We start from the raw sequence: 15,592 nt of genomic DNA on the forward strand, positions 1-15,592 counted from the left end.
TATTAAGTATTGGTAAAAGCTAATTATATTTACACCCTCATTAATTTCTACATGTTTAAGTCTTATATCACCATTTATTAAAAAAAATTATATATGGTTCTTTGAAATATTGCTATAATTATGATTTTTTATTTTTATAAGAAAATATAATTTTCAAAATTATAACTCTAATTTAGATTTTTTGTTGTTGTTGACTATGATCCTTGTTATCATTTTTTTGGTGAAAGAAACATACCAGTGTAATTAATGAGTTAGAGTTCGGTTTAATTCTAATAATATAGGTAATTTTATGTCCATATTTTATTTATGATTTTTTTTTACAGATATATCTAGACCACTTTATTTATTCCAGAAAACATAAAACATGAGACCATTTTCACAAATAATAGAATTATTCATGATGTAGTTTTTAAATTTTTAATTTTACATGTATTTATCGTAGCTTTATTTTGTTTTTTCTTCTTCTCATAGAAATTAATTATTGTACAACAATATTTTACCACTAATTACCATGATTATGTAGGTCCATACATGTTATGCATTTTTTTTATTCAGTAATTAAGCATTTTGGATTTACCAAACTATGTTTATCAAACTTCAATTTCAATGAGATAAATTATATTGAGGTTAAAGTTATTTTCAAGTGACATGAACTAATTAATAATAAGTTTCCTTTCTAAGAAAATATTTGAACTTTTATCTCATAATAACTAACATTCATACCACACAATAGAGTCAAAATAAGAACATGAATAAAAAAAATCTTACCAAAAATAGATTGAATATATACCCAAAACAAGCTTTGGACATTTAACCACTCAACTCCAAACCATGTTTTACAAACAAATTAAGATGACATTTAAACCCTACAAAATTCAAGAATAATGATATGTGCACCCAAAGTTTGCACCCAAACATTACACAGAGTGATGTGACAGTGTTTTTTAAAACAGTGGGTCCCAGTTTTAATAAATATGATTGGCTAAGCTAATCTGCCACGTTACTGTGTGTAATGTTTAAGTGCATATTTTGGGTGCACATATCATTATTCAAAAATCAATTCCTTTGTACTTTGTATAAACACTTTTTTTTTTCCTAACTTCTCTTTCAACTATACAAAAAAAAAAAGGCATTTAGTATTGACACTCAAGTCAAACTACATATGTGTTGATCAATGGTTCTCTTGAGTCTTCTCTTGATGTTCTACTAATGTAGTAGTATAAGGCCAATTGAACAACCCCCAAGATTGTTCCAATGACATTTGGAACCTGTCATTAAATCATAATTATAATTAGTACCTAAAAAAATTTGCTATGAACCCCAAAAACTTAATCATACTTACATATATGAAAGGATCATATTTGGAAAATCCATATGCAGAGAAAGAGAGACTCATCAAGAAAGTTGACAAAGAGAGATAGAATGGCATGAACTCAACACTCTTTGTTTTGATCACTAGTTTCTGCATGAAGCACACAACAAAAGCAACCAAACCGAAATCATGTCAATATCGAAACTCGAAACACTTGTACAAACTTTCATGTGTGAAATTTAAGTACTTACAATGATAAACAATGGTGAAGCAAACATGGAAATGAGTGAAGCAACACTCAAGAACCCTACAAAGGTTTGTCTGGCACTCATGTCTAGTACTTTTATACTAACAAAAGCTACAACCGCGAATATGGCGATAACCGCGAGTAGTAATCCAGTCATCTTTAGCTGCAAATTTACATTAATTAATCGATTAAGATGATGATGATGATGATTCAAACGTTAAGCCTTTGCTTGGAACTTGGATTTTACTCTTAAAAATTTTTGTACTAAATTTAAGACAAATTATTTTCGAAATCATTGTCTGTTTTCCTTCCTAAAATCCAAGTTCTAAACAAAAGTAAAAAAATATAATAAAATTGGATGTAATTTATAAGAAAATGAAGTGTCATTAATTAGTACCTTTTTGGATCTTTCAGCATAAAGAATGAAAATGGTTATGTATATGAACTGAAAAACTGCCCCAATTGAATTGACAGTAGCAACCAATATGACACCAGGTGACACAAGTGGTGAGCCATACCAAAGACATATCAAACAGTTTAGAAATGAGTATATGTAAGGCAATCCTGAGAATTGTTCTGTTGACTGGTTTCTCATGATTCTTCTAAATGTTGGTCTGAAAAAAATGAACCAAAATAAATAAATAACTTCAAAAACCAAAATTTATATATATATATATATATGAGATCATTTCTGTATACTTTTTTTCTTGTTGTGTTAATTAGAGAACTTACATTGGTGACACAAATAACCCAAAAGCAAAGATGTTCCCTGCAATTAATAATAAACCAATATGATAAATAATCAGTAAATTAAAAGGCTAGCTTTTGAATTAGCTTTTGAATAATACTTATAAGTTTTACTAAGTTATAAATTTTGACTCTCAATCTTTAAATCCCAAAAACCAAAAACATATATATATTATAATTTTTTTTTACTAAAATATTAAAAAAGACATATTTATTAAGAAGAGGAAGAAGAAGAAGAGACCTGAAATTCCAGCTGCATCACTGCAAACTGCATAAACAGAAGAAAAAGCAGATGCCATTAATTAATCTCAAATTAAAATCCACAAGAAAGCTTCTTTCTCTCTTGAAAGTTTATACAAATTTTGGTCAAAAAGGAAAAAAAGGGTTCTCAAATTTTCTTTCTTCTCTTCTCTTCACTTTTTCTTTTGTGTGTTTGTACATAAAGTGTTACAAAAGATAGGCTTATAAAGTATGAGAAGAGTCTCAAATGAAAATACAATAATAATAATATAATTCTATCTTTATTTTTATTTTTATTTTTCTGATTTTCCAAGCCAAGCTTTTCATTTCTGTCACATGTTCAAAGAAAGAAAATAGTAAGTATCTCTAATGGTTTAAACTTGGTCTAAAATAGTACATCAACTCAACTCTCTGTGGTCCACATGTTCATGGCAACTTGATCCTATTGACTATGTGTACAATACAAAGCACTTTTTTGAATAAATTTAGACCAAAAGATTTAAATGAGAAATTTTAGAAAATAATAATTGTAATAATGATATGATATGATATAGACCAATAATGTAGATTTCCATGGACTTATTAACAGCCTGGCAATTCCCAACCACAAAAGTTATTCAGAAAATTTTATTTATGGCCATCAGATCTTATAAGATTTAGATGCCACATAATAAGTCTTATTATTTTAAAGATAATAATATGCTTTTTTTAAGGAAATAATAAGCTATAAATTAGTGTCCTATGTTAATATGTCATTTTGTTTTGGTCCTTTTGGAATTTAAATATTTTGGTGAACCTTAAAATCACAATATTGTAAAGAAAAGTAGATGAAGTAATATGACAATATTATATATATATTATTTTAATAATGATAAGAAAATAATATGAGGTTGATAACCAAGACAGAATACTTTGGCCTCAAGAAAAAAATTGTTTTTTATTAATTTAAGAGAGGTTTTCATATAATAACGAAATAAGAAATATACAAGGACAAATATTTATTTGCTACTTTGTGTTTTATCAAAATACGGACTTGGTACCTGTATTTTTAATAATGTTCAATTTGAAATTGTACATATTTGATATCCCGAACCCAAATTGAAAACAATCTCCAATGACAAAACAAAATTTTCCCAACTTAACAAACTATATATAATAGCATGTTATGTTTGTTTGTCTAACTAGAAAAGAGAGAAAGAAAATAAAAAGTTGGCTAATTTGCCAATTCGGTTTAGTGTAATAGAAGACTGATTGTAAGAAATATTATTATTTTTATAATTATTTTTTGTCAATATTTCTCCATAATTAACTTGAGACTTAGACATGGAAAAATGTTTCTCCATAATCAAAAGCTTTAACTTACAGTTCCATAGTGATGATGGAAGCTCACCATCAAGAATCATGTCATGTAAAAGTACTGCATAATATAACATATATAAAGAGAAAATTCCCAAGTTAGAAATCTAATTTGCAGTAGTGATGATTCAAGTATATCTGAATATGTAACTGTGAACAAGGGAAAGAAAGGAGTTTACATTAGCAGAGATGGAGCAATTGCAGATTATATAACACTGCTGTACTGACCTGTATGTGGGATATCAGTAGTGGTTTTATTACTACAAGGGTCACTGAAATTATTCCAGTCTTTCTTGTTCAAATTGTCTGGCTATTTCTTTATAATAATTTAAAGATGATGAAACCTTCACTACTCACAAGAATAAGAAAAGGGAGATCTAGTTAACCCTCATACCATGGAAGAGTAGTAGTACCTTGGGCTTTGGATTTGAATGGTGCCAAGAACATGAACAGTAAGAATAGTATAGTAACTGTATGACTAATACTTTCTGAAGCCATATCGTTGAACATGCTCACCAACTATTTTTGATGGAAAAGGTCTGCATGAGAATGTGAAAATTTTATGTATGATTGAGAAAATTCAAAGTTACTACTGTTTTGATTGTTAAAAAAGAGAGTGATGATTGAGCAATTATTGAACTATGTTTATGTGTCAATTACCTTTTGTGCTGTTACCAATAAGTTAACTCTAAAACCAAGTTTATCAAACACCATTCATAGTTAAAATTTTCTTAGAATTACTGTAGTGATTGTGTATAATCAACTTTATCATGTAAAGGTGCACCTTCTTTCCCAAGGCACTGATGGAATAGACACCAGATTGAGATCAAAACTTCTACATATTACTTACAATTGAAGAACTTACTATAGATATTTTACCAAACAAAACTGTGGATGGCTGGAGGAACATTCCTTTACTAGAATATGATATGAGAATGGTGGCTGAAGAGAGGCACTGGAGGTTCTGCAATTGTGTGCAAGAGACTTTGCTTGCTTATAATGAGAATTAAGATTTAAGATTGATTTGATGCAACTGGGTGGTCTGATGTGGAGGAAGAGTCATTCCTTGTTGTAAATAATGAACTAGAAAAAATGTTATAATCTTCTGAATTTGGGTCTCTCAAGTTATCCATGTAGTTTGTCAAGGCCTGGAATTTTGACTGGTTGCCATCATCACTTGGATGCAAGCTCATTGCAAGAACAGGAGTCCGGCCTTCAAGCATGCTTACCACGGTAGACATACTAGGACGAAGCGCTGGCGAGGGGTTAGTGCATAAAAGAGCTACTTCAATCATTCTCTTTGCCTCTTTTTTTTTGAAATTAGACCCCAACTTTGGATCAACCAGCTCCATTAGATTTCCCTTTTGTTGTAAGAAAGTGGCCTAAAACAAGCACAAATAAGAATACATCCTTACCAATATGCAATAGAAAGAAGAAATTAACAAAAACTCATTATGAGCAGAAGAACATGTCATGAAGCTCTATTTTACCCAGTCTAGAAGGCACACAAAGTTTTCATTCGGGCGAAATCTCATGTTGTTTTTGCCAGCCACAATTTCCACTGCCACAACTCCAAAACTGTATACATCTGCTTTATCTGTTAAGTAACCCCACAATGCATACTCTGGGGCCATATATCCTCTGCAACAACCACAACAATTCATTAAACAATCTAGTTTATTATTTTACATGTTAAATGGTATATATCACTGATAATTATGCAAAGACACAATCCATAAAACTCAAATGGAGATAGCAAAAAGATGAAAAGAGAAAAGGGAGGCTAGAGTGTATTGCAAAATAGAGAGAAAAGTGTTCTAGGTTACAAAACTAATTAGCCAAGCCTTTTATAAAAGGCAAAAGATATAAAGTAACAATAATTAAGAAAAGAATAAAATGCCCTCAAATAATAACTCTAACACCCCCCTCAAACTCACGATGCAGCAACAATAAGCATCGAGAGTTTGCCAACTAGAAACTGAAAGCGAGAAATAGAATGAGACTTAGTAAAGAAGTCAGCAATCTGTAAAGAAGAAGGAACAAAAGGCAAAGTGAAATAATAACTCTAACAATCACTAGCTATAGGAACAACTAATCATAATTCTGCAGCTTAAAGAAAGATAAAGCTCACATAGTTCCAGCAACTCTGGTGTTAATGTGGGTGTTCTCGTCTTCATTTAGTCTGGCCAGACCAAAGTCAGATATTTTTGGAGTAAGGTCCCTATCTAGTAGTACATTTGTGGCTTTGATGTCTCTATGTATAATTTTTATTGTTGACTCCTCATGCAGGAAAGCCAGACCTCTTGCAATGCCTATGCATATTCTTTGCCTTGTGTTCCAATCTAAATTCTCTTGACCTTCTTCAGGACCTTTATAAATATTAGAGATTTTCAATGACTTTTTCAAAGTAGCAAAGTCAGCCATAGAAAGGGAACAAGTACAGGTAATAAGCTTACCAAATAAAGAATTTGCAAGGCTATTATTCTCCATGTATTCATAAACCAACAGCAGCTGCTTTCCTTCAATACAACATCCATGCAATTTGACAAGATTCGGGTGTTGTAAAGCAGAAATCATGCCTATTTCATTTATGAATTCGCGATTCCCTTGCTTTGATTTTGAAGATAGTTGCTTAACTGCAATAATAGTGCCATCTAATAGCACACCCTGCAATAGAAATATGGCATGCATTCAGTTCAGTATTTCATTCTGCCATCTTTTATGTAAATGCTTCATGGAAAATTATAAGTAAAAAAAGAGTTTTAGATACCTTGTAGACTGATCCAAATCCTCCTTCTCCGATTTTGTTTGCAGCATCAAAGTTGTTAGTGGCAGCTTTAATTTGCTTAAAGGTAAAGAAACCAGTTTGTAGATCTAATCCCTTCAAAACTGTACAAGCAATAACAACTTTCATTGAAATTTTCATCAAGATAAAGCAACTAGTGAGGCAATATGATCAAACTTTCATTGTGTTCTTTGTGATTATGTCAGCCCCATACTTTTAGATTCTAAGCATAAAAATTTAAATAAATGGTGAATGACTTTAGAATATTTGATTTTATTTGTTCTTGTAAAATGATGTGTAACAATGCATAGTGAACCAAGTCTTTACCTTCATCCCTTGATTCCTTTTTCCTAAAATAGCATTTCCACCAAAGAATGCCTAAAGCTATGAAAAGAAGGCAAAAGGCTGAAACCACTCCAATGATGATGAACTTTGTGTCTTTTTTCTGTTCTGGAGGGTCGAAATCTACAAAAGAAAACACCAGTGATATAATAGTAATTGTAAAACATAAAAAGAAAAAAAAAAATCAATTTCTAACTCTTCACTTATGAACATGTTAGTTTCTTCCTGATAACACATATAATTAAGTTACTTACCGGACTTTATTGAGATAGCTGATATTAGAGAACCATACATTCCTCTCTTTGGAATATTCCTTGTCCCTTTCCCTGTCCATTGGAGGCGAATCTCTAGTATCTTATAACTCACAACTGCCTTAACTACTTTGATAACTTCCTTATCAACACCATTAGCTTCCTTTTCAATGTTGAAATCTTTCAACTCCAACTTTCCCTATAATAACTCAACTCAATCAAACATAAGTTCACAAGCTGCATTAGTATCATGAAGTCAGTGAAAAATCAAGACTACCTGAACATAAACATTAAATATTCGTCTTCCAAGACTGTAATAAGATCTGTTGTCTCTAAATACTATCTCTGCAAAATGAAGTTTCACAGTGTAATTTCCATTGGCTAAGCAACGAGCATAGTAAGTTAGAGAAAGAGGCGAGATGCGTGCGGTTTTGTAGAGCTCAGAATTGTTCATTCTTAATACAGATACATTGTTTGTTATGTAGTCTGATGCTTTATTATTAGTATCCCAGAAATCGCCAGTGTTGCTTAATCCCCAAGTGGCTGAGTTTTGGAGAAATTTCGCAGCACCTACCAATTCCTCATCCCCTTCATAGTTGATGCCTCCAATGGTAGTTTTATTTCCACCACAGTTTATATGCAATGAATATTGATCTACACATCAAACAATGTTGATCAAAACAATACAAAATAAATGGTTTATAATCAATACAATGCTTAGTTTCGAAAGCTACTTATTTTACCTTTTGAACATGGATCCAAGCACTTGTTGAGCATTCTGTATTAACCACATCGAAAGCATTCATTAGTAAAGTAAAACTATCATGGAAACAAATGTCTTTTTTTTCATCACAATAGTTTGTTAAAGCTTACGAGTTGTTTTTCTGTCCTGATGAGCTCCGGAAGTGATTGCTGATGAAAAACACAAGTATATTCAGTTTGACATCATTAAGATACTCATTGCATCATAAGTAAAGAAATAAGAGAACTCTTACAAAGTATCTCGACAACTAGTTGGTTCGGATGCCTCAGAAAAGTTATTGTAAGAAATATCTATTTGGCTGCAGTAAGAAACTTCTTCATTAGCTAAAAATTGTAAAGCTGGTGGGAAAAAAAAATACATGAACTGGTCCAATCTGATGGAGCAGTAAAGATGAACTCTTTGATTACAATAGAATTAACTAATTATCATATCAATGAAACAAGGATTCTTCCCATAACTTCTTACTGAATCTTTGCATGTTTTCACATTGTTATGCCTATAATGCTTATGAATTGAAGCATAAAAATATTATTACAATATGTAATGCTGGTAACTTACTAGTTAGTATCTCTGATAGTGATCCACTTTGGAATAGGTCCACTGAGTAAGTTACTTGTCAAATACCTATTCAGTGTTCAACACAATAGCATAAGAGATATAAGGAAGCAAGCAGTTTACAAAGAAAAGAGTAATACAAGGAACTATAAAAAGGGAAAACTGAAGTTTTGAGGACTTGTAAGGTCCAACTTACAACTTAAAACCAATTTGTACTGAATCTCTCCTATATAAATCTATTGTTGTGTTTCTCATATTATTTCAATGTGAGACTATTTTTAATACACTCTTATCACTTTTGGGCCAGAAAGTGTGGATAGAATGAACAATCTTAGATACAACATGACCGAATATGATATTTGAGAGAGTCCCACAAGGCCGAGTCAAGAAATTTGTGGGTCATTTGAACTCCAAAATACTATATCAGAAAGTTTATGGGTGTAAACATCTTCCTATTTGTTTGAAACTGGTTAATGAATCCAACACATAAATCGATACACATCAGTCTAAAGGTCCATAATAGAGGTCAAATATGGTGAAATGAGGAAGTTTAACTTTACCATATTTTTAATACTACTCATTTTTGCATTACTTACATTTTCCCCAATTGCATTACATTTTCAAAATTTGGAACTTCCCCTTCTAGTTTATTGAAGCTAAGATCTCTGCAAAATCAAAAGCTTAGATGTCAGTTATGTCATGGCATGCACAAAAATAGAAAATTTAATAAACGAATAGAAGAATTACAAGAGAGTTAGCTTTGCCAAATTACGAATATAATTAGGAATATTTCCTCTTAAGTTACAACTCCTCAACATCCTGCAATTTCAAACATGGTCCAATAAGTTAAATATTTCAAATATGGGTTGATCTCAAACACTAAAATTTATATATAGCTCACAATTTAAGTATGTTTGTCATGTTTCTCAAGTCCGGAAAATCTGAGCTCTCCCCATTTAAGTCAGTAATCCTTCTGCAAATAAAGCCTCATCAGAAATGAAGTTAGTAAACATAATCAAGATTTTAAGGAGATACCAAATGAAAAAGAACTCACAATTCTGTTAATTTGTCCAGCTTAGAAATGCTAGAAGGAATTGGCCCTTTGAAACCACTTGCTTCCATCTCTCTGTTGAGAATAGTATGTTGAATCAACATAAATATAGCTCATGAATTTTTGAAAACCAAATTGATCAATAGTTCTTACAACTTCTGAAGCTGTTTCCAATTGCCAAATTGTGGCATCCTTCCTGTGAAGTTGTTACTACTGATCCTACTGCAATGAGAAAACATGAGTCAAGACTAAGGAGGTATGATCCAGGCAATTATTTAATCAAAAAAATTGGTTCATTTCAGTTTGCAACTTAAGCTACGTTTATGAAATTAGATAGGATAATAGAAAAATTAATACTAACAACCTTGTCAATCCATCTAGTATGGGATAACTTAATCTCATTGACACTTACAGTTCAGTTAACTTGGTGAGATTAGTGAGAGCCAGAGGGAACTCTCCAGTGAGATTATTTGCATTAAGATTCCTGCAGCCACACCATTTCAAGACTAGATTAATTAATGTCATTCTTACTTTACTATGTAGCTACTAATCAAATGGTTACTTTGAAAAGATTATTAGGGAAACTCACAAATATTCCAAGTTCACCAATTTCCCAAGCTCAGAGGGAATAGTTCCAGAAAACAAGTTAGTCTCCATGCCCCTGAAAAAACATAGTTCCCCTAAGATTTTAGTCTAACCCAAATGGAACTCAAGAGCTTATTATAAACAAATCAAAGAATTTTAAGAGAGAAAGAGAGAGCATACAAACGTGTGAGAGTGGTTATGTTTCCTAAATAGCCAGGGATTAGTCCTGATAAATTGTTTGCACTAATGCCCCTGCAGCAGCACATTCATTCATACCATCCATTACCACAAGTCTTTACAACATAATCTCGAATGTTATGGCTCAATAGAAACTTACAGGACTTCTAACTTTGTCAAAGTCCACTCTCTTGGTATCGGACCACTGAGAATGTTCCTGTCCAAATTACTACAAGGGAGAAAAAAAGACAACTATTATTAATTAGCATAATCTTGAAAGGTATAAATATATATATATATAACTAATATGAGAAATCAAAAGTTTTTACATACACTCCCTTGAGGTGAGGTAGCTTCCATAGTGATGATGGAAGCTCACCATCAAGATCTTGTCCAATAAAAGCACTGCATAACATATATGAAGAGAAATTTCCCAAGTCAAAAATCTAATAATTTGCTGATTCAAGTATGTGAATCCATGAACAAGGGAAGAGAGGATTTTACTTACATGCTTTGGATATGGCATGTATTAGCAGAGATTGAGCAATTGCAGATGATAACATTGCTGTACTGTTCTGTGCGTGGGATATCTATAGTTGTTTGGTTACTACAAGGGTCACCGAAGTTCCAGTCTTTCTTGTTCAGTTGTCTAGCTATTTCTTGAATGGCTTCCACTGCATAATAATAATAATAATAAACCAAAGAAGATGAACCCTTTACTACTCAAGAGGGGTACAACTCAAATAGTCAAAACTTTGGTATGCACTCACAATGTCTGAGGTTGGATAGCTCAAATATAGTGAGACCATGTAGTATGTACTAACAATATTTGAGGTCCGATAGCTCAAATAGTCAGATATGTGGTATTCACTCACAATGTCTGAGGTTCGATAGCTCAAATATAGTGAGACCATATGGTATGCACTCAGAATGCCTAAGGTTTGATAGCTCAAATATAGTGAGACCATGTGGTATGCACTAACAATATTTGAGGTCTGATAGCTCAAATAGTCAGACATGTAGTATGTACTCACAATGTCTGAGGTTCAATAGCTCAAATATAGTAAGACCATGTGGTATGTACTCACAATATTTGAGATTCGATAGCTCAAATAGTTAGACATGTGGTATGCACTCACTATGTTTGAGGTTTGATAGCTCAAATATAGTGAGACCATGTGGTATGCACTCAGAATGTCTGAGGTTCAATAGCTCAAATATAGTGAGACATGTGGTATGCACTAACAGTTTTTGAGGTCCAATAGCTCAAATAGTCAGACATGTGGTATGCACCCACAATGTCAGAGGTTCGATAGCTCAAATATAGTGAGACATGTGGTATGCACTCACAATATTTGAGATCCGATAGCTCAAATAGTCAGACATGTGGTATGCACTCACTATGTCTGAGGTTCGATAGCTCAAATATAGTGAGACATGTGGTATGCACTCACAATGTCTGCGGTTCGATAGCTCAAATATAGTGAGACATGTGGTATGCACACAATATTTGAGATTAGATAGCTCAAATAGTCAGACATGTGGTATGCACTCACTATGTCTGAGGTTCGATAGCTCAAATATAGTGAGACATGTGGTATGCACACAATATTTGAGATTAGATAGCTCAAATAGTCAGACATGTGGTATGCACTCACTATGTCTGAGGTTCGATAGCTCAAATATAGTGAGACCATGTGGTATGCATGCACTCACAATATTTGAGATCCGATAGCTCAAATAGTCAGACATGTGGTATGCACTCACTATGTCTGAGGTTCGATAGCTCAAATATAGTGAGACATGTGGTATGCACTCACAATATTTGAGGTCCGATAGCTCAAATAGTCAAACATGTGGTATGCACTCCCAGTGTCTAAGGTTTGATAGCTCAAATAGTCAGACATGTGGTATGCACTCAAATATTGAGGTTCAATTACCCGAGATTCGAGCTGAGGCACTTATGTAGTAATTCTAAAAAATTTATAGGAAAAAAAAAAGAAAGAGCAGGAAAAGGGAGAGCTTTTTCACCTTCAACCAGTGGAAGAGTAGTACCAGCTTGGGCTTTGCATTGGAATGGAGCCAAGAAGAGCAGAAACAGCAATAGTATAGTAACACTTTGTGAAGCCATGTTGTTGAGAATGATCACCAAACTCAATCAGATATATAAATATATAAGTCAAATTTTCCATTTCCTTTGCAAGTGACATTAATGGTAATGTATAATAGTGGGGTTGTGCCGACAATTTTCACGAGGGGAATTAATTCATTTTGTTTTTATTATTTTGATGATACTGACTTGAAACTTATTGAAATGAAAATGGTCCCCTGATTTGATTTCAAGATAAAATTCAAATAATCTCTTCCTCGCATTTTCAAATTGAAAGGTACATGATCCCTTGGATTAAAAACAATAATAATAATAATAATAATAAAAAAGAGTGAGTGATTAATATTTAGAATACTCTATTCTAAAATAGTTACACTTTTATCTTCTTGCTCTTTTTTCAATTTTTTTTTGGTAGGTAATTATTTGGTATTCTGTATTTTTGTAAAGTATTGTTTTGGTACTCTGTGTTTACAATAATATTAATTTGGTACCTTGTATTTTGAAATCGTTCATATTTGGTGTGCTATATTTTAAAATCGTACATATTTGGTACCTAAACTCAAATTTAATTAATAAAATTTTACCAATTTAATCAAATTATTCTCAATTATATGAGTTCCAAATTCAAATTTAATTACTTAATTACATATAACTGATGATAATTTGGCGATATTGAAATAAAATTATTTATCAAATCTAAGTCTAGGGTACCAAATATGTATGGTTTTAAAATACAAAGTATCATATTAGCATTATTGAAAAAATATGATATCAAAACGATACTTTGTAAAAACACATAGTACCGGATTAGTAAATTCCATATTCTTAAAAAAAATAAAATAAAATAAAAAGAGCTTCATTTAAGGCAACAAGCCGATAAACTAATGCAAATGACAGAACCAAAAATCAAGGTAAAATTCATTTGGAAGACAAATTCATTTGGACTGCCATAATTAATGTCCTTACTTTTCATTTATTATCAACTAGTTTTTTCAACAACTACAAATTCAAATCAAGCCAACACAAAAAGAAGGGATTTCTAGACTGTCTATAGGATTAGATCCCATATAAAAATATCATCTTTATGTGTCACATAGTATTACAAAATTCATATCTACCTCCAAAATTTAATTCAGATATATTTAATTCTTATACATAATAAACCAAGATGTTGACATAGAAATACAAGCATAAGAAGACTAGTCAAGAGACCAAGTGTTACTTCATTATTAGGTATTATTATAAATATTTATTTCATCGTTAGTTTTGTAAATAAAATATTAAACACAATTTCATACTTAAATTTCTCAAAAAATAATAGCAAGTGTGGAATGGATATCTATTTTATAAGAACCATAGGTTACTACGATGATACATGTCGTTGTAGTAGGCTGGCAACAACTATTACGATGACTCACAACAATAAGAGTATCAACCGTTATTGCAATGACATATCGTCGCAATAGAGCTACCGTCACATGTTCATTGCTATAGATGATTATGTTGTCTCGAAATATGATTCATTTTCTTTGATTAGAGCACTTATAACAACGACGTTAATTGAAAATATTGTTGCTATAGACACAAATGTGTCTATCGCAATATATTTCAAATTCTAAAAAAATACTTTTTGCAATGCTGAAATATAATTTAATTGAAAATAAAATCATAAAATTAATTATTTGTTCAAATAAAAGAAAAAAAATATGGTTATATTAATACAAAATAAAGTTGTATTCAAATAAATCACCTGCATGTTCATTATTATTGTCCATATTTTTCTGATGACTTGTATTCTAAGACATAAAAGTCATGACTCCATCACTAGCTCCCCCATGCCTTTATGAATTTCTCAACACATTCAAACCAATTTCCAATAACAATAATGAATTATTTCCAGCTTGAAAACCTACATATGATAGAAACATAACAGCATTGTGAGCTAGTTTGTCTAGCTAGAAAAGAAAAAGAATAAGGAAAAATGCTGGTTGATTTGCCCATGTGGTTGTGTAAGAGAAGAGAGATAGGAAGAGTAGTGAGGACAAATTATGGGCTAAGTTAAGTGATCACCACACACAAAAGGAAAACTTCCAAATTATTTGCTTATGATATTGTGAAGGATGAGTATTGATATGTGCACCAAAATATTACGTGACAATTTTTTTTTATCCAATCACATTTATTTAAGACGGGATTCACTATTTTTAAAAATTAGTATCACATCAGTTGATGTAATGTTTTAGTGCATAATTTTAATACACATGAAAAAATGAATTAAATATAAGGTGACAGAATTGGATAAGAGTAGTCAATTCTCTAAGTTTTGTACTTTTCAGCCGAGTGAGTCACCACTACATTGGTCCACCAATGTTTATGCAAATTCATCATTGTTTCTAATATTTAAAGCATGTTGGCTTCAATTTGTGGTACTATTTTACAAAATTAGCTTGAAAGCTTACATTGAATCAATGACAGGTTTACCTTGATAGTTTAAAACTCTAGGGATTTATTGAAATTTTCTTTTGTGATTTTCTTTTTCAATTATTTATCCTCTTTTTTTGGCAATATGTTTTTGTAATTAACCTTAGACTTAGCTATTGTTAGCAAGAAGTCATGTAGTTGTTGTTCTTTCTTATACAAAGGAAAACGTACACCAAAACATTACACCAACTAATGTGACAATTTATTTTAACCAATTATATTTATTTAAGATAGTATTCACTATTTTTTTAAATAGTGTCACATCAGTTGGTGTTATGTTTTGGTGCATAATTTTAGTACACATGAAAGAAATAATCAATAGTGAATTAAATGTCCAATAGTGGATAAGAGTAGTCAATTCTCTCGTTCAAACACACCAAAGTTTTGTACTTTTCAGGCCAGTGAGTCACCACAACATTGGTCCATCAATGTTTATGCAAATTCATCATTGTTTAATTTGTGATACTATTTTACAAAATTAGCTTGAAAGTTTACATTGAATCAGTGACAGGTTTACCTTGAAAGTTTAAAACTCTAGGGATTTATTGAAATTTTCTTTTTCAATTATTTATCCTCTTTTTTTGGCAGTA

General features: G+C 31.5%; 2 protein-coding genes across 9 annotated transcripts; both read right to left on the reverse strand.

Annotated features, from left to right (window-relative positions):
• Positions 1 to 753: 753 nt before the first annotated feature.
• LOC133802595 (bidirectional sugar transporter SWEET2-like) lies at positions 754 to 4,912 on the reverse strand. 6 transcript variants are annotated; one of them, XM_062240939.1, is made up of 9 exons: positions 4,782 to 4,912; positions 4,316 to 4,441; positions 3,910 to 3,963; positions 2,548 to 2,574; positions 2,292 to 2,328; positions 1,957 to 2,173; positions 1,564 to 1,722; positions 1,343 to 1,462; positions 754 to 1,268 (listed from the first exon to the last, which is right to left on the reverse strand). In XM_062240939.1, the coding sequence occupies exons 2-9, from the start codon at positions 4,410 to 4,412 to the stop codon at positions 1,152 to 1,154; spliced, it is 828 nt and encodes a 275-aa protein (XP_062096923.1). In that variant the 5' UTR covers positions 4,413 to 4,441; positions 4,782 to 4,912; the 3' UTR covers positions 754 to 1,151. The 6 variants fall into 6 exon arrangements, with proteins under 6 accessions (XP_062096923.1, XP_062096921.1, XP_062096925.1 ...); XM_062240937.1 differs by having other exon boundaries at positions 4,768 to 4,905; XM_062240941.1 differs by lacking the exon at positions 4,782 to 4,912 and adding an exon at positions 4,082 to 4,130 and having other exon boundaries at positions 4,316 to 4,503.
• LOC133802593 (probable LRR receptor-like serine/threonine-protein kinase At1g07650) lies at positions 4,649 to 12,585 on the reverse strand. Of its 3 annotated transcripts, none has more exons than XM_062240933.1 (24): positions 12,443 to 12,585; positions 10,920 to 11,085; positions 10,745 to 10,816; positions 10,572 to 10,640; positions 10,415 to 10,486; positions 10,239 to 10,310; positions 10,062 to 10,133; positions 9,803 to 9,871; positions 9,653 to 9,724; positions 9,500 to 9,571; positions 9,346 to 9,417; positions 9,195 to 9,263; positions 8,602 to 8,667; positions 8,276 to 8,341; positions 8,154 to 8,192; positions 8,024 to 8,058; positions 7,558 to 7,934; positions 7,284 to 7,479; positions 7,015 to 7,152; positions 6,673 to 6,791; positions 6,359 to 6,569; positions 6,034 to 6,271; positions 5,393 to 5,543; positions 4,649 to 5,284 (listed from the first exon to the last, which is right to left on the reverse strand). In XM_062240933.1, exons 1-24 carry the CDS (start codon positions 12,540 to 12,542, stop codon positions 4,916 to 4,918), a joined length of 2,982 nt encoding a protein of 993 aa, XP_062096917.1. In that variant the 5' UTR covers positions 12,543 to 12,585; the 3' UTR covers positions 4,649 to 4,915. The 3 variants fall into 3 exon arrangements, with proteins under 3 accessions (XP_062096917.1, XP_062096918.1, XP_062096919.1); XM_062240934.1 differs by having other exon boundaries at positions 10,741 to 10,816; positions 12,443 to 12,569; XM_062240935.1 differs by lacking the exons at positions 10,572 to 10,640; positions 10,745 to 10,816; positions 10,920 to 11,085; positions 12,443 to 12,585 and having other exon boundaries at positions 10,419 to 10,486.
• Positions 12,586 to 15,592: the final 3,007 nt, after the last annotated feature.

Source organism: Humulus lupulus, chromosome 9, assembly GCF_963169125.1.
Source record: "Humulus lupulus chromosome 9, drHumLupu1.1, whole genome shotgun sequence".
NCBI classification, from domain to species: Eukaryota; Viridiplantae; Streptophyta; class Magnoliopsida; order Rosales; family Cannabaceae; genus Humulus; species Humulus lupulus.